This window comes from Orcinus orca, chromosome 4, assembly GCF_937001465.1.
Source record: "Orcinus orca chromosome 4, mOrcOrc1.1, whole genome shotgun sequence".
NCBI classification, from domain to species: Eukaryota; Metazoa; Chordata; class Mammalia; order Artiodactyla; family Delphinidae; genus Orcinus; species Orcinus orca.
The window spans coordinates 29,062,146-29,089,687 of record NC_064562.1 but is presented as its reverse complement, the minus strand read 5'-3'; the positions used below and the strand labels follow the sequence as shown (position 1 = coordinate 29,089,687).

The following is a 27,542-nucleotide window of genomic DNA, read 5'->3' as shown; positions in this document are numbered from 1 at the left end:
AAGAATCTAAAAAAGAGTGGAGGGCCTCCCTCGTGGCGCAGTGGTTGAGAGTCTGCCTGCCGATGCAGGGGACACGGGTTCGTGCCCCGGTCCGGGAAGATCCCACGTGCCGTGGAGCGGCTGGGCCCGTGAGCCATGGCCGCTGAGCCTGCGCGTCCGGAGCCTGTGCTCTGCAACGGGAGAGGCCACAGCAGTGAGAGGCCTGCGTACCGAAGAAAAAAAATAAAATAAAAAAAATAAAAAAGAGTGGATATATGTATAACTGATTCACTTTGCTGTACAGCAGAAACCAACACAACATTATAAATCAACGATACTCCAATAAAAATTAATTTAAAAAAAAGACCTCTCAGGTAGGCTGTAGGGGCCTCTGAAAGAGTCTTTCTGAAAATATCTTACCTCCATAACCCTTTAATTTGTCCTTGAAATTCCTACTTTAGTCTGTTTTATGCTGTAGCATTTTATTAATAAGGCTTCTATTAATCTACAGAAACATTGCTCAGAATTGTGATCACATTGTCCCAGTTCATTAATCCAAAGCAGTTTCTTAGATGCCCTGTTGTCAACCAGCAGCCGTAAGACAAAAGTCTGGGGAAAGCTCTGATGACTGACTCTTTGAAGGGGAGCTTGCCCAGGTGAAACTATATACAAACAGAAGAATACCCTGGTGCCCCTGGGAGTACAGAGGGTGAGAAAAGAAACAAAAGAAGGGAAGTACAGAGGGTGAGAAAAGAAACAAAAGAAAGGAAGACTGTGGGTAAGGCAGGACAGCATCAAAGATGCTTATTCTGCCTCAGAAGTCTGTTGAAGTCTGGCATTATCCCAGCCTAGGGGAAGCTAGGAATAAGACTTTTTCAATCACTGCAAACTCATGTAAAGTAAAATCTTCCACCAGTGTTGCAGATATGCAAGAGTTGATGTCATTAAGTTATCTTTTATTTTGAAGTTATTCATTGTGAGTAGGATGAAGCAAGTGGTACAGGTGAACACAAATTCTTTCAGTCTAACTAAGGATTGTAGACCACTGTCCACAATGAAACTCCCAGAACGTCTTAGTTTTTTTTTGCCTTGGCAGTTTACCCTCATTGACAATTTAAGGTGAATTTAACATGAAATGTTGAACAGGACCAGGTCCACGATAGGTGCTCTGTAAATAACTGTGGAATTGATTTGAGTCAATGAGAGTAAGGGGGCAGTTTGGGGTTGACTTACGAAGCTTCTTCCTGGAATGTTCTTAAATGCTAAGTGTATTTTTGTGATGAATTGTTCTCTTCTTCAGGATTTAAAAACCTGCCTCTCGAGGACCAAATTACCCTCATCCAGTATTCTTGGATGTGTCTGTCATCATTTGCCTTGAGCTGGAGATCGTACAAACATACGAACAGCCAATTTCTCTATTTTGCACCAGACCTAGTCTTTAATGAGTAAGTACCTATTGATTAGCCTTCATAAAATAAACCGAAGAGTTATTCGCTACGCTCTTTTATGATTTCTAAACAGATGTACCTTTGTGAAAGAATCCACTGATAACGTTTTTTAAGAGTTTAAAAGCTATCATTTGAGAACTTAAAAATGACTTTTTTACAAAATTATAATGCACGTGTCTGAGTATATATAGATCAGTGTATATAGATCTCACATGATAGTATGTGGGAATTGTCCCAAAGAATGATGATCCAGTTGGCTCCCAAAACTTGATTGGTACAAGCCACAATTAATAGAAAACAGTCTCTTCTGGTATCTACTCCAGTTGGGAAGACTGTCTGATTTCTAGGAAATGTGAATGTATAACGTGCCAGTTTTTGAGCACAGTCATATAATGATTCTTTTGTTAATAGTATACATCTGCTCAGTGTGTTTTCATGACAATCATAATTACCCTTCTTTGTGATCATAAGAGAAGCCAAACTGTTATTCTGTAGTGAAACATTTTTAGGTTTATGATGCATTTTAAAAAGATTGAAAGAATAGTACTAGATTTTTCTTTGGCCGTGAATGCCTCCCTATGTGAAGTTTACATTTTAATATTGTTTGCATTCTACATTAGCACATTTCGTGCATGTTTACATCCAGCCATGCTTCTTTGTAATTGTTGGGTCAAGAAACAGATAAATTAAAAAGGAACATTTGAATGATGATAGTAACCACAGCCATATTCTAACAGATGGCTGTCTCTCAAGATATGAAAATAGGGGTTTTTCAATAGGGAAGGAAGCAGATGAGAAATGGATTGGTGATAAAAGAGAGAAAAGGGACGTGAAAGGTTCAAAGTGGACATGTAGTGCCAAAATACCTAAATTGTACCGGTAGTAGTTGCCCTGAGAGTATCACTTCATCCAAATATGGTGGACCTGGGAGGCAGTTTTAGTCCAAGATAAATTAGGAGCATCAGTTGTTGGTTCTTGGGGTGACCGTTCTTTGGGCCATTAGTCAGAACAAATAATTCGACTAGTGCATAAATTTTCATGCTTCAGAAGCATGAAGTGAGGCCAAACAACTGACAGGCACATTTTAATTTACTTGTTTTCCTGAATAATCAGCTGATATTATTAAATAGTAAGACTGTTTTTAAAAATGGTCTGTAAACCGAAAGGAAAACATATTTGGATTCCCTGGCGGTCCAGTGGTTAGGACTCTGCACTTCCACTGCCGGGGGCCTGGGTTCGACCCCTGGTCAGGGAACTGAGAGATCCTGCAAGCTGCTCAGTGTGGCCAAAAAAAGGAAAGCATATTAAGGAGGTTCTTTGTTTTAAGAGGACACGTGGGTAAATACGAATCTCTATTGGTGCCATCCGGAGTGTCTCCTTTAGATTTCGTTTTAATAGAAGATTCATTTAACCTTATTCAGTGAATCTGTTGATTCTTTGTAATAAAATACGTATAATATAAAATTTTCCACTTTAACCATTTTTAGTGCACAATCAGTAGCATTAATTGCACTGACATTGTTGCACCACCATCATCACTGTCCATCTCCAGTACTTTTTTCATCATCCCAAGCAGAAACTCTGGACCAGTTAAGCAGTAACTCGACATCCTCCTTTCCCCCAAAGCCCTGATAAACTCTGGTCTTTGAATTTGCCTATTCTAGATATTTCATATAAATGGAACCATATAATATGTGTCCATTTTTTGTCTGACTTATTTCACTTAGCATAATGTTTTCAAGGTTCATCTTTATTGTAGCATGTATCAGAATTTCATTTCATGGCTGAATAATATTCCATTGTACGTATGTATAGAATTGACCTTATTGTTTGCAGATTCTGTAGTTGTGCATTGACCTTCTGGCACATTTATTTGTAACCCCAAAGTCAGTATTTGCAGCACAGAGAGGCCGTAAGTTTGAGGTACACAGCATGTACATTTCAGCTGAGACTCTGCCTTCTTGTTTCAGCTCTCATAGTGTAAACACGCGTCTTTTCCATGGTCTATTTAGTGCCATGTTTTTTGCATTGTTGTGCTTTTGGCTGGTGATTTCACTGGTTAAAATGACCCACAAGCAGAGTGCCAGAGCGCTGTCTAGTGTTCCTAAGTGCAAGAAGGCTTTGATGTGCCTTAGGGAAAAAATATAGGTGTTATACATAAGCTTCTTTCAGGCATGAGTGACAGTGCTGTTGGCTGTGAGTTCAATGTTAATGAATCAATAATATATGTTAATAAGGTGTCTTTAAACAGAAATACACATAAAACAAGATTATGTATACATCAACTGATGAAAATATTATGATCAGTGTCTACTACAACTTTATGGACTATAATTACCATACTTATTTTTACCAAATAAAGAGAATTGATCACATTTTGTTTATCCATTCACGGATACATGGGTCGTTCCTGCCTTTGGCTATCACGGTTAATGCTGCTGTAAACATTTGCGTATGATTATCTGTTTGAGTCCTGATTTCATTGCTTTTGGGTATACACCTAGCAGTGGAATTGCTGGGGCATATGGTTATTCTACATGTAACTTTTGAGGAACCACTGAACTGTTTTCCTCAGCAGTTGCACAATTTTACATTCCCACCCTCAGTGTACAAGAGTTCCAATTTCACCACATCCTTGCTGACACTCGTTTTCTGGGTTTTTGGTTTTGTTTTTTGCTTTTTTTAATAGCTATACTAGTGGGTATGAAGTATTGGGGGGGTCTTTGGTTTGTTTTTCTTGAAATCTATTTGTCATATAACATTGTGTAAATTTAAGGTATACAACATGTTATTTGACACATTTATATGTAATATGATTGCCATTGCAGCAGTAGTTAGCACCTCTGTCGCATTACATAATTATCATTTCTTTTTCTGGGTGGGAATAACTAAGATCTTGTCTTTTGGCCAGTTTGTTTATTATAATATGGTATTGCTGTCTGTATTCACTGTACGGTACATTAGATCTCCAGGACTTACTTGTCTACTGGTTGCAACTTTGTCCCCTGAAGCAACATCCCTCCTCTTCCCCCATCCCCCGGCAGCCACCATTCTATTCTCTGTTTGCTCAACTTGGCTCCTTTAGATTCCACATATAAGTGATATCATCCAGTATTTGTCTTTCTCTGCCTGACTTATCTCATAGTAGGTGTGAAGTACTGTCAGTGTGGTTGTGATGTACACCTCCCTAATGACTACGGAGGTTGTGCATCTTTTCATAGACTTTTTGGCCATTTGTATATCTTCTTTGGAGAAATATCCATTCAAGTTCTTTGCCCATTTTTAATTAGGTTGTTTGTCTTTTGTTCCTGAGTTGTAGGAGTTCCTTATGTATTCTGGATGGTAAACTCTTATCAGATATATGATACGTATATTTCTCCCATTCTGTGGGTTGTCATTTCACTCTCTTGATAGTGTCCTTTGATGTACTTTTAAAATTAAAGTTTTTAATTTTAATGAAGTTCAGTTGATCTATTTTTTGTCATTGTTTGCTATGCTTTTGGTGTCATCTATTAATTTTTAATTGTGTGTAAACATCCAGGTGTACAGGTTTCAAAGTCCAAAATTGTCAGAATCCTTTTTCACAAATGAAACTTAGGGGGAAGCACCTTATATCTGAAGCCTGTACACCTTCAAAATTAATGTCATTGAAAAAAATTAATTTTGAAAATTGTCATTGAAAATTAATGTCATCGAAGGCTTTTAGAAGTAAATAAGAAACCAAAAAAAAAGAAAAGGTCATATAAGCTCTATGCATGTCTATTCTAGAAAATGTTAATAGATATAAAATGGAAACAACAAAAAAATTGCTTTCTAATGTTACAAGTAGTTAAATAGCATGATATTATACAATTGTTACAATGAACATTTATTTTTTTTGCGGTACACGGGCCTCTCACTGTTGTAGCCTCTCCCATTGTGGAGCACAGGCTCCGGACGCGCAGGCTCAGTGGCCATGGCTCACGGGCCCAGCCGCTCCGCGGCATGTGGGATCCTCCTGGACCAGGGCACAAACCCGTGTCCCCTGCATCGGCAGGCGGACTCTCAACCACTGTGCCACCAGGGAAGCCCTAGAGTGAACATTTTGTTCCCTGTTCTTAAAACTTTTGACCTCAACCCCAGCCTAGACTTAAGTTTTCTCTCAACTAGAAAGAACAGGGCAGAGCTGTGTTTTCCAAAGGGGGAGGGAGGACCTACTCCCAGGAAACATTTGGAAATGACATAAAGCCTTTTGGTCAAATCCCCAAAATTGCCTGTACCTCATACCCTTTGCCAAAGGGAAGGAAACTGTCTGGCATTTTGTGCAAGGGAGTAATGCATGCTGTTCACCTGAGGATAGAATGCACTGGTGGAACCCTCCTTTGTTTTCCCACCCACCCTCCCTCAACCATCTTGGACCCCCTCTCACCCGCATTGGCAGATCTTTTTAAGCATCTGTATCCTTCCCTTGTTTGATTGGCACCTCCTCTTTGAAATCACAGACTCTGTCTTAATCATTTTTTAATTTCCAGCCCGTGGCATTGTGTCCAGGACATAGCAGGTACTCCATAAATATTTGGTGAATAAATGAATTATTGAGCAAATGAACCAAACAACCTATTAGTCAGTCTAGAAGGGGTTTTCTAGGTTATCATCGCTAGTTACAAGGGTGAAGCTTATGATCAAGAAGTGTGATGCGGGGAAGCGTTTTCACCAACAGAGACGTTGCTATATTTAAAATGGTGAAGAAAACTTGAATAGTTGATCATGTGTGTTTGCCTTCAACTGTGAAATGGATCTGAAAGTTCCCAAAGATCTTATCCTTCAGCTGTGTACCGGATTCATTAGAGTTGGAGGAAAGATGCGAAGTAGAGAATAATTAAGGAAAACATTCTTTCTAAGTTTTTATTAAACATTGGGGTGAAGATGTGAGTTAATACTTTAAATTAGAATAGAACTTTTCTTATTATGAACTTAAAACTTTTCAAATATGTATTAAATGATTCATTATTCAATTTCACCTTGAAACAGCTTATCATATATGGCTCCAGATCACTGCAAGTATTCAAATGTCTTATCAATTTCAATACACGTATTAAAACTCCCATTTAAGCCTGAAATGAAATTTCTTCAATTTTTTTAAAATTTCTGAAATGAAGGTTCAGTATTATGCTCTTTTAAGTGTCAGCCAATATTTTAGAATTAAAAGCATATATATTATTAATTTTATTGAAGTATAGCTGATTTACAATGTTGTGTTAATGTCTGCTGTACAGCAGTGACTCAGTTATGCATAATATATATATTCTTTTTCATATTCTTTTCTCTTATAGTTTATCACAGGATATTGAATATAGTGCCCTGGGCTATACAGTAGGACCTTGTGGTTTATCCATCCTATGTATAATAGTTTGCATCTGCTAACCCCAACCTCCCGGTCCTTCCCTCCCCCATCCAGCCTCCCCCTTGGCAACCACCAGTCTGTTCTCTATGTCTGTGAGTCTGTTTCTGCTTCGTAGATAGGTTCGTTTGTGTTGTATTTTAGATTTCACATATAAGTGATATCATGTGGCATTTGTCTTTCTCTGTCTGACTTATTTCACTTAGGATGATAATCTCTAGGTCCATCCATGTTGCTGCAAATGGCATTATTTCATTCTTTTTAATTGCTGAGTAATATAGAATTAAAAGTATACTTAAAAGCATGTTTATATTGTTTCAAGTCAGAGCCCAATAAAACAATGTATTTTCGATGATCTTTCACTGCCTTTGTAGTTCTGAACCTTCGATTATTTCGGTTCAGAGACTGTTGGTGAGAGAGAGAGTTTAAGTCTTAGTGCCACTTTCTGAGTCCCTCGGGTGAGTGCTGAGTGTGACTCCTGGGAGGGCAGCGTTTGCCCAGCTCATTGGTGAGGGGAGCTGAGCTCAGCCCACACTGCCCTCTTTGCTCAGTGCTGGCTATGTGATGGCAGCACCAGTAGAAAACCATAGGACTTAGTTATCAGTCATTTCAGGCCATGTTTCCGTGGAGCGATGCCCGTCCCTGTTGTGTCCCCACTGGGGACCACTGTGCTGCCATAGCGCAGCTGTCCTTAGTGAGTGGCTCTCCCCAAGGCCAGTCTGCCAACAGGACAGTCTCCTTAAGATCCTTCTGCACCTAAGGCCCTAAAGTTCCAGTAGTCTTGGCTCACTCGTGCTGTGTGTTCCAGGCCATGTCCCTTTTGTTCAGGCAGGGATCAGAGTGTCCCCGCCAGGGGTTGGCACGCCCCGCCCTCGCCTCCTGAGGGGGGCTGGTTGATATTCCTGAGCCACAGGAGATGACTTCTTTGCCTGGACCTTTGGCTCCAGCAGGGTTAGGACAAGGGGCAGAGGTGCTGATGAGAGAGCCAGAGGGTGGGATGAGCCTGGTTCAACATCCCCTGCACTGGCTCCATCTGCTTTCCCCCATCTGTCCCCAGCCTCTCTTTCCCTCCTCTGTTCCCTTGCTGCTGCTTTTGGATAGGATTTCTTACTTCCCTCCGCTTACGGGGACACTGAACTGTGTAGTTTCTGTGTTTCTAGTCTCTGACCGCCTCCCTTTCCCTCTCCCCTCCCTACTGTCTCACTTCCTTCCCCCCCCTCCCGCCCCCTCTCTTTCCTTCCTCCTCTCCTCTCTTTTTCTGTGTCTGTCTCTCTCTCTCACACACACATACACACGTACCCCTACACCTCTTTTCCTGCCACTGAAAAATCAGCAGCCTTCTGAGATTTCCATTGTTTTGCTTTCTTGTTTACTTCTGGGTCAATTTAAGGGAGTAAACTATAAAAGAAAAGAAGTCCTCTTTCTGTCTCCACTGGACCCTCCAACACCCCAGGCCCCGTACCAGCAGCTGGAGGGCCAAGGTGTTTAGCAGAAGGGGCTGAGCACTTGGCTTGCTGGGCAGGACTCAGAGCCCCCTCTTTAGATGGTGCACGAGCTGCCTGTCTCATCACACTTCCCACACCCTCTGCCCTTGTGCCCTTCGTCATCCATGCCCGGCCCCTGTAGATGGTTGAGTTTGAGACTCTTGAATAAAGAAAAACAGTGTCACAAATAGAGAACGGTCATTCCTTGTCTTCAAGGGACAGAAACATCGCAGAATGGAACTATCTTTCTTTTGCACAAAACTAGGTATAAAGGACATCTTGCCACCTGAAGGAGGCCAGGCAGAGGGAACTGCAGGAGAGGGTGCAGTGGGGTCTGAGGAGGTTTTGTAAGTAACAAACAAGAAATAATTAGTTATATATGAGGGCAGAGAAAATGTAGGTACAGTCCCAAAACAGGAGGTGTTTCTTTTTCTTCTTTTTTTTCCTAACGATTATCTTGGGTTTTTTTATTATTATTATTTTTGGCTGCGTCGGGTCTTAGTTGCGGCACACAGGCTCTCTAGTTGACGTGTGCGGGCTTAGCTGCCCCACAGCATGTGGGATCTTAGTTCCCCAACCAGAGATCAAACCCGCGTCCCCTGCTTTGAAAGGTGGATTCTTTACCACTGGACCACCAGGGAAGTCCCCCTTTTTCTTCTTTTTTCAACAATATTTCTTCCCCTTTATCAACCTAGCATGATGATGATAAGTAGAGTTGGGAGTTAAAAGTTACTTCCAGATATGTCAGCAGAGGAGGTGAGGGGAGGGAAGTTCTTTTTTTTTAACCTTTTTTTTTTTTTTCTTTTCTTTTTTTGCGGTACGCGGGCCTCTCACTGTTGCAGCCTCTCCCGTTGCGGAGCACAGGCTCCGGACGCGCAGGCTCAGCGGCCATGGCTTACGGGCCCAGCCGCTCCGCGGCATGTGGGATCTTCCCAGACTGGGGCACGAACCCGTGTCCCCTGCATTAGCAGGTGGACTCTCAACCACTGCGCCACCAGGGAAGCCCGGGGAGGGAAGTTCTTGAAGGAATGGGTAAGCTGCTCACATCAAGAAAAGTGCATCACAGGGAATTATATTCAATATCCCGTAATGGATAAGAATATGAAACCGTAATGGAAAAGAGTATGAAAAAAATAGAAATATATGTATAACTGAATCCCTTTGCTGTACAGCAGAAACTAACACAACATTGTAAATCAACTCTACTCCAATTAAAAAAAGAGAAGTTCCTGAGAGGAGCGTGCAAGCGACAGGGACCTCCCTTACCTGAGAAAAATGAGTGCGCTAAGGAGAGCAGTCTTAATTTAAAGCTAGAATCGCAGGTAGATATTCTTACTCACTCCTTGTCCTGTCTTGTTTTGCCCCATTCACGCCTCTCATTTTGGACCACCCTGGGGAGGAGGAGATAGGTGACGTTCACTCAGTGTGTTCATTCGACAGATATTTCTTGAGCAACTTAAATACACTAAGCACTGTTCTAGGAACCAGGAATTCAACAGTGAGCAAAACATGGGGCTCCCGCTCTAGTGGCAGGTGGGGGGTGTCATGGGAGAAATGAAGGCAGCGTCATGAAGAAATCCCACCTGCCATATCCCCAGAGGATATGACTCAGGTAATATACCATCATCTTCATATAGGACCACAAAAAAGTGGTATTGAAAATAGTAAGGGGCAGTTTGAAGGAATTCTCTCAGAGGATTTGCTAGCGCCCTTGGTTAGCCCCACTGATGACCTTTTGGTGCTTTGAAGGATCTAAGGTCATTCCTGACTCAGGCCCTTCACACTTGCTGTTCGCTCTGTGAAGGAGGATGGTGCGTTCTCACCTTGTCGCTCAGAGTATTGCTATTCAGACAGATTTTGCCCGACCGCCAGACCTAGGGTATATACCCTCCCTGACCACCTTGCCCAATCCCTCCCATCATATCACATGTGTATTTTCTCTGGAGCAGGTCCCCTGACCCCATAACGTAGGCTCAGGGAGGGGAGGAAGCTGGCCTGTGTGGTACACCTTTGCATGGCCAGCAGCTAGGATACTGTCTGGCATTAGTAAGTACTTGATGAATTAATTAATTTTATTTTTTTTCTGCTTCTTTAAAATTTTTACTGGAGTATAGTTGATTTGCAATGTTGTGTTAGTTTCAAGGGTACAGCAAAGTGATTCAGTTATACATATACATATGTCCACTCTTTCTTAGATTCTTTCCCATATAGGCCATTACAGAGTACTGAGTAGAGTTCCCTGTGCTATACAGTAGGTTCTAATTAGTTATGCTTAACAGGGAGGGAAAGGGGAGGGATAAATTAGGCGATTGGGATTGACATATACACACTACTGTATATAAAATAGAGCTAATTAATTTTAAAATGCTATTTTCAGTATTATTTCCCCGCATAAACTCTATGCCAACCAAATTAACCTTCCTCTTCCCTTTGTCCTGTCTTTCCACTGCTGTGCCTTTGCTCCTAACATTTTCCTTTCCCCTCCCCCAAGCCCAACCCAAAGGATGCTTCCTCTCCAATCACTTCTCTTACCATCAAAGTCAATAGTGACTTGTTCCCCCAAAACTGTTTTCATCTGTGTCAGTTTTTTCTATATCAGTCCTTTGGTACTTTCTATGTTTTACTGTGTGTGTGTGTGTGTGTGTGTGTGTGTGTGTGTGTATTTACACATACAGTTTTACTCCAGATATACTGTAAACTCCTAGAATTCAGGAAGTATTTTAAATTTTTTCCTTAATGTCTAGCAAAATGCTTTCTACATAATTGGCACTCAGTGATGATTTTGGGGGTTGATAATGAGTCTTCTTTCCAGTACAAGGGTCAGAAGCAAGATTTTTGATGTGGGTTGACCCTACAGTGCTTTTAGGGCTTGGCCTGTAAACTTGATGAAAAGGATTTCCCTTTCAAGGTTGACTTCAAGAGCACTGCTGTAGGTTAATATTTCTTGCGTGGCGTTTCTTGTAGTGTACTTGAGAAATGTCCTAAGTAGTTAATGAAGCTGGGTAATTGCCAGTATAGTACGAAATTAAAGCAAAACAAATAGGAGACTGCAAATGGAATGAACTGTTTAAGCTATTTATAACTATATTGGAATCACAGAGTAGTGGTGATGCAAGAAATATGTCCCAGCTTTACTCTGGCTAACTAGAGGGAGCTATTTTTCATTTCTAGTAAAAGTCAAAACCAGTTTAAGATCATATGTTACGTTTAAAAGGCTTAATGTGGCTAATATTAGCATGTTGTTCTTCAGTTCAGTTAACGTGCTCAAGGACTTTGGTCTCTTCAGGTAAAAATACTCTTCAATACAAAATGAACTCACTGGAGTATATTTCTTTATTGAAAAACTGATAGAGAAAAATTAGTCTTGATGCAGTGATTATATTGCAAGATGGGGCAGGTGGCAAGGAATGGATTAACCAACTAACACACTAAGGAGGGCTCCAGGCTTCCCCCCTTGACACAGGTCATAAGACACAAAGATGGTAGCTTTTTTTTTTTTTTTTTTTTTTGGCTGTGTTGGGTCTTCGTTGCTGCGCATGGGCTTTCTCTAGTTGCAGCGAGCAGGGGCTACTCTTCAGTGCGGTGTGTGGGCTTCTCATTGCAGTGGCTTCTCTTGTTGCGGAGCACAGGCTCTAGGCATGCGGGCTTCAGTAGCTGTGACTCGCAGGCTCAGTAGTTGTGGCTTGTGGGCTGTAGAGTGCAGGCTCAGTAGTTGTGGCGCACGGGCTTAGTTGCTCCATGGCATGTGGGATCTTCCCGGACCAGGGCTCAAACCTGTGTCCCCTGCATTGGCAGGCAGATTCTTAACCACTGCACCACCAGGGAAGCTCCAGAGATGGTAGCTTTGACAGCGCCCCTCTGGATTGAAGGAGAATGTACCTGCTGTGTCTTGATATATAAAGTATTTTCTGAACTTGTGTCTTTAGATACTTCTAGAACCCAAACTAGGTCACATGATTATCCATTTTTATTGTATCACACACAAGAGATGATTTTGGTTTTATGTCCCTCACTTCCCCTGATGAAACCCTAAGCTAATTTAATAAGGTTGTGTTTTGGGCAGGCTCTGAAGTGGTTATTTAATTTTTCTTAAGTTCTGAGATTGATACTTTTCTGAAAGAAACAAGTGGAGAAGGGAGAGAAACCAAAAAAAAGAAAGTCATATGTGGAGACCCTCCACCTCCTTATTTAAAACTCATCTGTGTGTCTGGGTCATTAGCACTGCAGCAGGAATGTCGCCCCAGTCAACTTACACAGTGATGGGTGTTGCAAGCTTTGTCTAGCTGGACCCATCTTCTGTGCCCATCCACCTTGAAATAGACACTGCCTCAATAGAATCAATGGAATGAATAGTTTATAAACTCCTAACTCCCGTTCTGCTACAGGCATGGTGTCCCTCTCTGTCTTAGGCACCTCAGGCTGCTGTAACAAAACCCCATAGATGGGGTGGTTTAAACAGCAGACCCTTATTTCTCATAGTGCAAGAGGCTAGAAGTCCAAGATCAGGATGCCAGCATGGTCAGGTTCTGCGGAAGGCTTTCTTCCTGGCTTGCAGAGAGAAGGCTGCCTTCTCACTGGTCTCACGTAGTGGAGAGAGTCAGCTCTAATGTCTCTCCTGCTTCTTGGAAGGGCACTAATCCTGTCATGGGGGCTCCACCCTCATGACCCTAAATGCCTCCCCAAAGCCCCACCTACTGATACCATCACATTGGGGGTTAGAACATCAACATATGGGGGCTGGGGGAGACGAACATTCAGTCCATAACACTCCATTTACATGGATACTAGAGTGCAAAAGTAATTAATAATCAAGTAGTTTACAGGGGTTATTTGAAGGATTATGGGCTTATGCTGAAAGCTGGTGAAAGGCATCATGCTGTATGCCATCTCCCACACATGATCCTATTTCATCTTCACAGCTCTGTGACGTGGGAATTTATTACCCCTCTTTCAAAGATGAGGTGACAGAGGCTCAAAGTTTTGAGCCCCAGTGTTTCTCAGTCCAAAACTCAGAATGTTTCAACTACATCAACGCTTATACCTTGACCACAGAACCTGATTTTTCAGGCAGTTAGGCCTAGTGGACCTTTGGCGCTAATATTGGTTTCATTGGGTGGTTTCAGAGACTGTATGTATTTGGAAACTTTACTGACCAATCATGTAGCATCTTTCATAAGAGCTACTCTCTAAAATGGGTGAGAATATGCCCAATGTATAAAGAACACAAATGGAAAATAAAATATTCTTAGAAAAACTGGAACTTTGGTTCAGAGTGTGACTTAGTCCTCCAAATCTGTTTCCTTCCTCTCTGATATCACAACAGTATTTAAGAGCTCCATTGTTGAAGACCAGGGGCTCAGTCCCTAACCTTGCTGATAAGTCCCTCAGTGTTGTCAAGTGAATGAGTTAACTTCACTAGACCCTTGTCTCCCTTCTGCAGAATGAGGGAATTGGATGAGATCAACAGTTCACAAACTTTTTGTTCTCAGGACCGCCTTTATGCTCTTAAAATCGTCAAGGATCCCAAAGAGCTATTATTTATGTAAGTTATGGCTATTGGTATTTACTCATATCAGAAATTAGAACAGAAATTAAAAAAAAATATATTGATTTATTGATTCATTTTAAAATAAAATTAACCTATTACATATTACATAAATAGCAAGACAAAAACATAATAGCATAAACATTTTAGGAAAAATAACTGGGTTTTTCAAAACAAAAAAAAAATTAGAAGAGTGGCATTGTTTTGCCTTTTTTTGCAATTCCTTCAGTCTCACTTAAATGAAGACAGTTGCACTCTCTCATCTGCTTCTTACATCCAGCCAGTTGTGACTGGTTGTTTGGCCAAAGTGTAGGAAAAAGATTCAGCCTCACGCAGATGTATAGTTGGAGAAAGAACCTCTCGGAATCCTGGAAAGGGTCCTGGGGACACCCCCGCATCCTCAGACCACATTTGGAGAACCACTTGTCTAGGTGATGTTTAAAACCCAACCCAGACTCTGATTCTGCTTGGCTTTCAGGAAGCTTCACTCAAGGTCCAGATCTCTGTTTCCTCATTTAATTATCTACATTTCCCACACCGGAGAATCAAAGCTCAGTAGAACATCGTCTCTGTGCTTAAAGGGCTCTCCGTCTAGTAGCAGGATACTTATGGGGCCTGCCATGTGCCATTAGCTCTACTTGATGCTTTTATATGACCGACTCGTTCATAGACAATCATTTTAAGACAGGTACGATGATCACTGTCTTATAAATGATGCAGCTGCCTCAGGCAGACAGCAGTTCAGTGGATTATCCACGATCACATAGCAGTGGAGAGGTGAACCTCACGTGTGGGCCCAGGTCTTCCCTGAAAACTCCTGCTGTTTTCATTACATCACATGTCTCCTCTCGTCTACAAAGTAGTGGAGAAGGAAGGGTCTCAGAGGTCCCTTCCAACCTCTTACAGTTTATGATTCTGTAGTTCTGCTTTACCAGTCACATAACTTATAGCTGTGAGAACTTGTGGTTAGCGTGAGGTCGATTAAGAAGGGCGGGGGGGGGGGGACTTCCCTGGTGGTCCAGTGGTTAGGACTCCGCGCTCCCACTGCACGGGACGCAGGTTCAATCCCTGGTCGTGGAACTAAGATCCCACAAGCCGTGAGGTACAGCCAAAAGAAAAAAAAAGGAGGAGAACAATATTACAAAGACTATCCCAGTCACTTCCCCTAAAGTGAAAAGTAAATCTCTTTACTCTTATCATTTAGCCAAAAAAATGAACAACAACTGGTGTTTCGCTAGTCGGGAGGAAGTATTGAGAATGTCTGCATTGTGCAAGGCTCTGTGGTGGCCATTGTAAGGGAACCACAGTGACAGTCACAGTTTCCGTTCTCCAGAATTCTGTCGTGTGGTTGGTGAATTGAGATGTAGACACGTGTGGAGAATAGGGAGCCCTCCTACACTGTTGGTGGGGATGTAAATCGGGGCCGCCACCATAGAGAACAGAATAGAGGTTCCTGAAAAAACTAAAAATAGGAGGGGTGGGCTCCTGGCCCCGTGTGCTCCCCACCACCCAGCGCCTGCAACAGCTGCAGCGCGATGGCCCTGGAGCCAAGAAGGGCATTTTAGAGCCTATGGATAGCGGGGAGGGTGTGCTTGGAGACGGCAGCTTTCGCATAACTCTGGAGAAGAGGGGCTACGTGAAGGCCGGGCTCTGGACTCCAGAAGCCATAGTAGGACATCCAAATGCAGTTCGTCAGCTTCACGTGGAATTCTTGAGAGCGGGATAGAATGTCACGCGGACTTTCACCTCTTCTGCCAGTGAGGACAATATGGAAAGCCAGTGGGAAGCTGTAAACGCCGCTGCCTGTGACCTTACCAGAGAAGCAGCCGACAGAGGTGACGCCTCAGTCGCAGGGGGGATCTGCCAGACGTCGTTGTACAAACACCACAAGGATGAAGCTAGAATTTTAAAACTTTTTCGACTACAGCTAGAGGTTTTTGCCAGGAAAAATGTGGACGTCTGGATTGCAGACTACTTTGAACACGTTGAAGAAGCTGTGTGGGCCGTGGAAGTCTTAAAAGAATCCGGAAAACCCGTGGCAGCCACCGTGTACATAGGCCCAGAGAGAGACATGCATGGTGTAACACCTGGAGAATGTGGTGGAAGCTGGTGAAGGCGGGGGCTTCAGTCGTTGGTGTGAACTGCCGATTTGGGCCCTGGACCAGCCTGAAGACAATGAGACTCATGAAGGAAGGCCTACGGGCTACAGGGCTGAAAGCACACTTGATGGTGCAGTCCCTGGGGTTCCACCTGCCCGACTGAGGCAAAAGAGGGTTTGTGGATCTCCTCGAATATCCCTTCGCACTGGAGCCCAGAGTTGCAACCAGATGGGATATTCAAAAATACGCCAGAGAGGCCTGCAACCTGGGGGTCAGGTACATAAGGCGGGTGCTGTGGATTTGAGCCCTCCCACATCAGGGCGATAGCAGAGGAGCTGGCCCTGGAAGGGGGATTTTTGCCTCTGTCTTCTGACAAACGTGGCAGCTGGGGAAGTGGTCTCAGCACACACACCAAACCCTGGGTTAGAGCCAGGGCCAGATGAGAGTGTTGGGAGAATCTGCTGCCGACTTCGGGCAGACCTTTCTGTCCTTCAGTGTCAAAGCCAGATGCCTAAGGAGTCATGAAAGAAAACACTGAAATAGCAGAATGGAAAGAAATCCCCCTCAAGCCCCATCTGGAACCCTTCCTCGCCTCTATCCACAGCCCACCCTGATGTCTCCAGCGGCTGAACAGCTAATGTGCTGTCAGTTCAACATAGGATGCGTATTGCATCCCTGCTGTGCTTAAGCTCCGAGCGGGATGCTGGGGGGAGATGCAAAGCTGATGAGGAAGGGCTTCTCGTCCTCCAGGTACTTACTGTCCGGTGATGCTGCAGGACGTGCTTTTGGAGGGCATCAAGAATAGTGAAACTTGTCTTTAGAATGAATTTGAGATTTTAGAATAACCAGAAGTCGGTGAGCAACAAACCCAGTGATTAATTCAGGTGTCTAAATTAGGTACAGAAGGACGATAGAGCAGCATTCTAAACTAAAATTAGAGTGATGAGTCTGCCTTTCTTAAATGATTTGTATAATGACTCCAAAGGCGATCCCAAAGGAAAAGATGCAAAAATGTTTGAGGATTTTTTGAAATAATCATATAACCTTCCAGAGTGATTACTTTCAAAGATGATTTTATTTAAAGGTGTTAGGTCCCAGAATTTTTTAAATGTGTCTTTATAATCACAAATAGCTAGATTATAAACTACTAAGGACAAGGACAATGTGATATGCTTGTATTTTTTCTTAAAGTATTTAGCATTATGCCATACTAATAGATGCTCAATGAAATACTTAATGTTGATTGTTGGAAATAAGTAAAAAGAGATAAACAGTTTTGGAAGACCTTTTTAAAAGTCCGAGTTCAAATCTATCTTGGTGTAACATTTTCTTGACTTATGTTTGAGCTATTTGCTATGTGCCAATTTCTCTCTATTTTTCAAAACAATGTATCCATTTGTAACAATTAATAAAATTAAAGATAATCTACCTTTAAAAAAAACCTAAAACTAGAGCTACCATATGATCCTGCAATCCCACTCCTGGACATATGTCCAGACAAAAACATGATTTGAAAAGAAACATGCACCTCTATGTTCATAGCAGCACTATTACAATAGCCAAGACATGGAAACAACCTAAGTGTCCATTGACAGATGAATAGATAAAGAAGATGGGGAACTCAGCCATAAAAAAGAATGAAATCATGTCATTTGCAGCAACATGGATGGACCTAGCGATTATCATACTAAGTGAAAGACAGATATCATACGGAGAAAGACAAATATCATATGATGTCACTTATACATGGAATATGAAAAAATGATACAAATGAACTTATTTACAAAACAAAAATAGACTCACAGATATAGAAAACAAACTTATGGTTATCAAAGGAGAAAGAGGAGAGGGATAAATTAAGAGTTTGGGATTAACAGATACACACTACTATATATAAAATAGATCAACAACAGTGTCCTACTGTATAGCACAGGGAACTATATTCAATATCTAGTAATAACCTACAGTGGAAAAGAATCGGAAAAAGAATAGATATATATGTATAACTGAATCACTTTGCTGTACACCTGAAGCTAATACAACGTTGTAAATCAACTCTACTTCAACAAAAAGTTATTTGTTTGGGGGGGAAAAAGATGGAGACACATGAATAGCGTTTTGAGAGATGAAGTGGGAATAATAAATGACAAAGGAGTTTTTCCTAAGGTGGGTGCTCCAGGAGTGTAAGGACAAAATAACTCCTCAAGGAAAGCTGCTGGCAGAACCATCTAGCTTTGAAGGCTCTGCCAGCCTCTAAAGGAGGGTTAGAATCGGGCCGGACAGAGTACAGAGGTGGTGTGTGCAGTCCAGACATGAGAAACCAGCCAGAGCAGGAAAGGTGATCAGTCTCTGAGTGCAGAGTTGAAGTGATGGAACCACAGGATCTGAAGCACTGCGGCTCACCCTCCAGAGTGGAGGGGGCTCTTTCCTTCTGCCTTCCCTTCTGGTGGTTTCTGCCTTCCCTCTCCTCCTTCCCCCTACGACCATCCTTTTCATCTCTCTCCCATCCCATCCCATCCCATCCCATCCCATCCCATCCCATCCCATGCCATCTCATCCCACCCCATCCCATCACATCCCATCCCATCCCATCCCATGACATCTCATCCCATCCCATCCCATCCCATGCCATCTCATGCCATCCCATCCCATGCCATCTCATCCCATCCCATCTCATCCTATCCCATCCCGTCCCATGCCATCTCATCCCATCCCATCCCATGCCATCTCATCCCATCCCATCCCATCCCATCCCATCCCATCCCATGCCATGCCATCCCATCCCGTGCCATCTCATCCCATCCCATCTCATCCCATGCCATCCCATCCCATCTCATCCCATCCCATCCCATCCCATCTCATCCCATCCCATCCCTCCACTTCTGCTTGGCCCTTCCCCTTCCTCCCCATTTTCTGGCTTTCTCTCCCCCCCACTTCCTCTTTTCTCCCATCACTGTCTCTCATGTAGACTGAGACCTTATCACCAAATATCGCATTTATTGAATAAAAACATTACCTCCGAATGTCTTACACTGAAATTAAATGCATTAAGGCTTTTCTGCACTTTTCCGGGGGAAGAAAACTGATGACACAAACTTGCTTTTTTACTTAACTGTGACCCTGGTGCTCTTCTCTTTGGGGTGGGCACCCTACATGGAAAACTTTTTCTCACAGGCTCCACCAGTTTTGCTCTTGAAATCATTGAAATTCCTGTTCCAGATGTTACTTGAAGGGATGACTTCACTTTTCTAATTTTTATTGTATTTTCTATTTTTTCCCGACTGCTGGTCTCTGTCCTTGTGGCAGAGAACATTGACTCCAGCTGGCTGCCCACACCTGCAGCTGCACCCCCAGATCTTGGTGTTGAGCACACAGTGAGGGGGCTTTTGTGGCACCCACCTCTCAAAGGTGCCAGAGCTGGTGCCTGGCTGGGTACCGGGGTCCTGCCTGCTCCAGAGACCCCAGGGAACTAACACTCATGAAATGTGAGCCTTAACTCTCTTTGCTTCTGGGCGATGAACACAGAAACCCAAAGAATCGTTTGCTTGTCCTTAAAGAGAGACTCCAGGGCCACTTCGTTCCGATTAGAGGAAGTTCAGAAGTTCACAGAATTTCTGAGTAGAAGAGAGGGTTAGAAAATGTCAGCTGTGCTCCTCAGCAGTCTTGACTAGCAGTTTTCTACAAGCAGATTAAAAAAAAGAGAACTGTTGAGGCTACCCTTTGAATAAGCATTGTGTTCATGTCATTCCGTGTGCATGTGTAGTGTGTCCCGGTGTTGACATTTATGCTACTGGTGTGGTGCCCGGGGGGGGTGATCACCCCCTGGGGGGGTGATCATGAATGATGTAGGTGTTCACAATGTCCTGAACAACATCTGCTTTGTGACAGATGTTTGGAATCAGTAATAAGAAAGGGCACGTGGCTAATCTCTGATAAATTAATCGAGTCGAACATCATCTTTATTTTTTTATTTAGGCAGATAAATGATGCCATTTGCAGCAACATGGATGGACCTAGAGATTATCATACTAAGTGAAGTCAGCCAGACAGAGAAAGACAAATATCATTTGATATCGCTTGTCTGTGGAATCTAAAAAAATGATACAAATGAACTTATTTACGAAACAGAAAGAGACAGACATAGAAAACAAATTAATGGTTACCAAACGGGAAAGGTGGGGAAAGGTGAGGGAAGAGGGATAAATTAGGAATTTGGGAGCGACAGTACACACTACTATGTGTAAAAATGATAATCAACAAGGACCTCTACTGTATAGCACAGGAAACTCTACTCAGTATTCTATAATAATCTATATGGGAAAAGAATCTGAAAAAGAATACATATATGTATATGTATAACTGAATCACTTTGCTGTACACCTGAAAATAACATTGTAAATCCACTATACTTCAATTTAAAATAATTAATTTATAAATAAATAAATTTAGGGAGATGGATTTATCAGCTTTTACAATGAGTCAAACAGCAGAATCTACCTTTCACCCAGAATTATGGCACCTGAAAATGTTTTCTAGGTCCCCGTTTGATTAATGAATTGAAGAGGGTCTATAATAACAGTCGCTGGAGGTTTAGCTGTTTTCTTCTTCCAAAGCAAGACTCTCAAGGGAGAAGAAGGCATCTGTGATCCAGTTGCTTCCCACCTTCCACATCTGCATCCCCATCCTAGCACACACACACTGCTAAGGCCACCTCTGCATGAGTGAGCCGCTCAGCTGTTGCCTTGGAAGTGCAGCTGCACCTCCGGGCTTCATCAGAGTGAGTGTCCTTCTTTATAACCTATGGCAGGTTCTGGTTGCTAGAAGAATGTGACTTTTGCCTCAGGAAGAAAACGACTCCACAACTTGCATTTTAATACAAAGCTTTTATCATACTAGGAAAAGGTGTTTTGCTATCACCCTTTACCCAAACAATAGTCTAGCCACACTTCTAAATTCAGCAATTTACTTTGTTCATATTCTTGAAATTCAGTAGTTATCAAGTGGGAATTTGACCTTTTTATGGCCCCTTTTAACCAGGAAACTATGGTCATTTAGTTCATTAATTCATTAATAAATTCATTAATTTATTGAAATTGAGCAATGTCTTTAAGTATTGATATATACCCAAAATGCCTGTTTTTGAAGCAGTAGCTCACTGTAGGTTTTCTGTCTTTTGTGGAACCATCTGCAGTCTGCATACTGTTAAATTTACAGAAATTTTCTATTAAAGTCTACAGCCTATGAAAATAAGGCTTGATTATTTAAAAAAATGTTTTCACAAGAGAATATTGTTCTTTTGTATCCTTTCTGTGTGTAGAGATTCTAGTGATGACTTTTTTTTTTTAATTTTTGTTGGAGTATGGCTGATTTACAATGTTGTGTTAGTTTCTCCTTTACAGCAAAGTGAATCATATATCTTCACTCTTTTTTAGATTCTTTTCCCATATAGGCCATTACAGAGTATTGAGTAGAGTTCCCTGTGCTATACAGTAGGTCCTTATCAGCTATCTATTTTATACATAGTAGTGTGTATATGTCAATTGCAGTCTCCCAGTTTATCCCTCCCATTTCCCCCCTGGTAAATATGGTTAGCACGGATTAAATCTCATAAGGTTCTGAGCATGCTGTTGGGTGTTTTAACCTGAATATAACAGTTGAGTCCAGGCTCTGAGACCAAGCTGCTTGGATTCAAATCCTAGAATACTATTTTCAGCGAGGTTTGACTTCCTAGTTTTTACTTGGAGTAAGTAAGTCACTTTATCTAGTCAAGAACTAGAGCCTGTTCCTCTGTCAAGGACATATATAAGCTTCCTTACCAAAGCCAAGAATCAAAACATTTGGTTCACTAGGTCTTCACACGTCCAGGGAATAATCAGGCCAGGCTCTGTTCCCCTGCTAGAGTGGCTGCTGTCAGTAGGCATGCAGTGCCAGTAGTATTCACCTGTTTGCCCGTGCAAAAGGCTCCCACTCGTGGTATAGATAATAGACGGTGAGCCATTTTTCTGGTAAACATTCTGCACTTGGCTGGGTTCCTTACGTTATTCTAGTATGAGGTATTTAGTCACACATCTCAGAAACAGGTGTGTCCCCCATGACACAGTGGGTAGTGTCATGAAAAGTTGCTTAGAAATCACTTTTTGTAATTTATTTTTATATTTTATTGACGTATAGTTGAGTTACAATAGTTGAGTTACCCATGACACAGTGGGTAGTGTCATGAAAAGTTGCTTAGAAATCACTTTTTGTAATTTATTTTTATATTTTATTGAAGTATAGTTGAGTTACAATGTTGTATTAATTCCTGCTGCACAGCAAAGTGACTCGGTTATACATATATACATTCTTTTTTATATCCTTTTCCGTTATGGTTTATCCCAAGAGATTGGTTATAGATCCCTCTGCTATTTAGTAGGACTTTTTAAAATGAATTATACTGTAACTGGCCTGTGGAAATTCACAGTGCAGTGAATACGAAGATTAAACCTTTGGTCAAGCCAAAACATTTTTGTCATGCGATTTATCACAGATACCCCCAATTTAACTTGCTCTAAAATCTGAACTTTCACAGTGGGTTATGGCTGCATGTTTCTTTCCTCTACCAAAAACATGTGTCCTGTACCCAAAAGAAACTGTGCTGACTCTATGAGTATTTTAAAAGGTAAGGTACAAAGGACTGTTTTATCAAAAACTATAGATAAAATGTATGGTAAAGATTAAACATTTCTAGATTTCTAGGACCATCTGTGGTAAATTATGGTTGTTGTATAACCAGGCTGCTTCTAGATTTTTCAATTGTCACATATTCTTTTGGTCTGTGTAACATCCATTAAAGTCAGCAGAAATTGTGATGCTTAAGTCGAGGGCAGTTCTATGAAACGTATCCCTTCTGGAACATCAATTAAGGTAACAAACAAAACACTGAACTAGCTTTTAACTATTACTGGACTTGGCGATGTAAAATTAATAGAGAATACATGAATGTTATGGAGATCACTGGGTACCACTCCCTCTGGCTCATCTGTCCAGTAAAGCAAACCACAAACAACATTCTGCAGTGATTCTTAAGCAGCTGAGTTCTGCCCTGCCTGTTAATAAATGATGTAAGTACTATAAAAATGAACAGACATCTAAACTGCAACTAGAAAAATGGTCCTCCTACAGATATATATTGTTTGTCCGTTCAGGAAAAATCTAGTAAGACTATGAAAAAAAATAAAAACCATAAACTGGCATAATTTGAATGCTCAAATTGAGGTCATTTTTATTCTAATTAAGATTTGAAAAAAAAGGACTGTTTCTGCATGCTGTTTCTAGGAAAATAACAAGCTTCAGACAGGCACCATCTGTTACACTGACCATGTAACAAGATGTTAGATTTATTCATACATAAAAATGTAGCTTGCAGTATCATATGTAAGGTCTGGTCCTGCAGATCTGCTGTGATTATCTGTGTGTACCACACCACTCAAATTATTTAATTCTCTGTTGTAAGATTGACACTATCGCTGCACGCATTCCAGCCTTGTATAACACACACACACACACACACACACACACACACACACACACACACACACACACACACACACACACACACACACACCCCTACACCTGGGGCAATTGATGGAAGTAATAACATGTTAGCAAACAGGTTTATGAAGAGGCTTCTTCTTGAGATTCCAGAGATTTCAAGGAGTTCAGCCCTGAATGAGCACTAATTTTCTTTGTTTATATCTATATTTGAAGAGCGAAGTCTGTGAAATTTGTTGGATTTCCCTGTTCTCTGTAGCTATCAGGTATTTATTTAGCACTCATGTAATTTTGGACCTATGCACTGTACAAGAATCAGTCATAGAAAGATATGCGCCTTAGTATCCAGAAGAAGGACACAGACTTTCCAGGTGCTGAGAGTTGCCTGTTATTTGATTAAACAATACGATAGCCCTTGGATTCAAGGGATAAAGTGAAATATTTCAAAGGTTTATTTTTCTAGTTCCTTACTAAGTAAAGTGATGTCTTACACACCTAAAAGGTGTTTGGGTGACAGGTACAGTTTGGTGCAGTATTGCTAAAGGAGCTTAAGTTTTTAAATGTCACTGTACCTTCCCTAGGCTCCCATATGTAGAAGGGTTAGGAACCTCTTGTGCTTTGGCATTTATGAAATCAGCCAGTGTGAAAGGATTTCATCTATTAAATGTGAGTTCTTGGAAAGAGAAAGGAGTGATAAAGGTAGTTCTATTTTCCCTTCCCCCTTAGGATACCAGAACTACAGAAGACAGGCGTTTAAGGAGCTGTTTCTGACTGATTTTTAAAACTATGGTTTATTAAAGAATTTTCACTCTTCCTGCTTTCAAAAAGCATTTAGTACAGCTTGCAATAAAAACACTGACACAGTAAGACTAAAAATGCAGCAAAACACAAAAAAGGCAAAAGGCAAGTAGTAAAAACAGAGGAGGAAGAAGATAATTTATATATTCTAAAAGAAGAAGAATGAATGAAAAGCCTAAACCCAAAAAGAAGTTACATAATTAAACACAAATCTTAGTTTCTAATCTCTATCGAAGTATAGCAGGTAGGATTATGGGTTGCAAAGATTCGTTTTTTACTGAGGTATAGTTGATTACAATGTTATATAAGTTTCAGGCGTACAGCACAGTGATTCACAATTTTTAAAGGTTATACTCCATTTATAATTATTATAAAATATTGGCTATATTCCCTGTTGTACAATATATTCTTGTGTCTTACCAATTTTATACATAGTAGTTTGTTCCTGTTACTCCCCTACTCCTATCTTGCCCCTCCCCCCTTCCCGCTCCCCACTGGTAACCACTAGTTTGTTCCCTATGTCTGTGAGTCTGTTTCTTTTTTGTTATATTCACTAGTTTGTTTTATTTTTTAGATTCCACATATAAGGGATATCATATAGTATTTTGTCTTTCTCTGTCTGATGTATTTCACTAAGCATAATACCCTCCAAGTCCATCCATGTTGTTGCAAATGTCAAAACTTCATTCTTTTTTATGGCTGAGTAGTATTCCATTGTGTGTGTGTGTGTGTGTGTGTGTGTGTGTGTGTGTGTGTGTGTGTGTGTGTATCACATCTTCTTTATCCATTCATCTGTTGATGAACACTTAGGTTGCTTCCATATCTTGACTGTTGTAAATAGTGCTTCTGTGAGCATTGGGGTTCATGTATCTTTTCAAATTAGTGTTTTAATTTTCTTCAGATATATACCCTGGAGTGGAATTGCCAGGTCATATGGTAGTTCTAGTTTTAGTTTTTTTGAGAAAACTCCATACTTTTTTCCACAGTGGTTGCACCAATTTACATTACCACCAACAGTGTACCAGGGTTCCCTTTTCTCCACATCCTCTCCAACATTTGTTATTTGTGGTCTTTTTGATGATAGCCATTCTGACAGCTGTGAGGTGATAGCTCATTGAGGTTTTAATTTGCATTTCTCTGATGATTAACAACATTGAGCATCTTTTCATGTACCTTATAGCCATGATGGCCTGATGGCCTCCTTTGGAAAAATGTCTATTCAGGTCTTCTGCCCATTTTTTAATTGGGTTGTTTGGTTTTTTGATATTGAGTTATATGAGCTGTTTATATATTTTGGACATTAACCCTTTATTTGTCATATAATTTGGAAATATTTTTTGTTTTTTGATATAAAAATTTTTAATTGCAATAAAATACTTATAGCATACAATTTATCATCTTAACCATTTTTAACTGTATAGTTCAGTAATGTTAAATACATTTACATTGTTATGTAAACAAGCGCCCATTCCCTCCTACTCCCAACCCCTGGTAACAACCATTCTACTTCCTGTCTTTATGAATTTAACGACTCTAGGTATCTCAGATAAATGGACTCATACAGTATTTGTCTTTCTGTGACTGCCTTATTTCACTTTGCATAACGTCATCAAGGTTCATCCAGGTTGTAGCATGTGTTAGACTATCCTTCCTTTTTAAGGCTAAATAATATTCCATCGTATGTATATGCCACACTTTATCATTCATCTATCAGTGAACATTGGATTGCTTCCACCTTCTGGATATTTTTAATAGTGCTGTGATGAACATGAGTGTATAAATATCTCTTCAAGAGCCTGCTTTCAGTTCTTGCAGAGATTCTTTAAGTTGAAGTTAGCTTGCATTCTCCTTGTAGATGGCCATAGCATGAGGTGTCCCTGTAGGTGTTCAGGCTAATGCTTAGAGCTCCTGAGTCCTATGGTACCCATAACCTGGAATGTGTTGTGGTTTGGGCTTATCAAATGTCTATTTCTATCAGAGTAGAACATGAATATGATTCCAGGAATGTATTTAGTTTGGGGCAATAATTTCCTAAATCAGCTACCTCCAATATGGACCTCCAGAAAACTGAACAGCTAAGACTTTCAAATACATTTTTAGTAGTGTTTTGGTAAGCCAGTACTTGAAAACTGAAACAGGAGTGTTCCTTCTGACAGCCATTGGCCAATAGGTTCAGTGGACTATTCTCATAATGTGAAGGAGGGCAACACTGTTAACATATAATAATGGCAAGAGCGCATGGGTCCTGTAGATACACAAGTTGTTCAGATCGTTTAGCTACTAAGTCAAAAGCAGGCAACTAGCATGCAAATCATTTAAATTGTGAATGCCCTTCCCACTCTGATTTTAATGGGCCTTTTTCTAATTCTCACTCTTATTATGAGAATAAATTCCAACCCTGAATTCTCTCAAAAACCAGGAAAAAAAGTATTTTCTAATTCTTTGATTATTCACTTTTATTCCAGGTGAATCAGGTTTAGAGACATTAGATTCTTTTAATTTAATATTTTAAAACTACTTCCAAATGATCATATGATTGCAGTTTAGTGTAACACGTCCTAAGAGAGGACCAGCTGAAGTTGTAGCTGTGAATAAAATTGGTTTGCTAGCTTAAGAAAATGACAAAACTACTGAAATGTTTCTTTCATTCTTTTTTCTTCTTTTTTGAAGAGTGTCTTTGAAAATATTTTAGAACTGTCGTTTTCATGGATTTTAACCCAAGGTCTATGGAATTGGAACTGGATCTCTATGACCATTTTGGTTGTTGTGTTTATTTAAAAGTGGAGCTTATGCTGTCCCTGCAAATGAGATGATATTTATAAATCAATGACATGTCCACAGAAGTAGAGACTGATGACTGTCAGTTTTTCAGGTCTGATGTTTGCTTTAATACAACGATATTTCCTATCTCAAAAATCTCCTACTAGGGCTTCCCTGGTGGCGCAGTGGTTGAGAGTCCGCCTGCCGATGCAGGGGACCCGGGTTCATGCCCTGGTCCAGAAAGATCCCACATGCCGCGGAGTGGCTGGGCCCGTGAGCCATGGCCACTGAGCCTGCGCGTCCGGAGCCTGTGCTCCGCAACGGGAGAGGCCACAACAGTGAGAGGCCCGCGTACTGCAAAAAAAAAAAAAAAATCCTACTGCCTTTATATTAGCCCACTGTTAAGAGTGAATTTTGTGTTTACTTTTACTTTCTAGAAACATTATACAAATTTCATCTCTTTCCCAAGGTAATCTTGGGAATACCAAGGTATTGTTACATTTTTTTTACTCAAAATGA

General features: G+C 41.1%; 1 protein-coding gene and 1 pseudogene across 1 annotated transcript in view; both read left to right on the top strand.

The window, feature by feature from the left end:
• Positions 1–27,542, top strand: part of NR3C2 (nuclear receptor subfamily 3 group C member 2) — a 372,850-nt gene that overhangs the window by 298,571 nt on the left and 46,737 nt on the right. The window contains exon 6 of the mRNA XM_012535563.3: positions 1,280–1,424. Within this exon, the coding sequence (XP_012391017.1) occupies positions 1,280–1,424 (145 nt within the window). The remainder of the gene's footprint in view (positions 1–1,279; positions 1,425–27,542) is intronic.
• Positions 14,046–17,299, top strand: LOC117195999 (S-methylmethionine--homocysteine S-methyltransferase BHMT2-like; annotated as a pseudogene).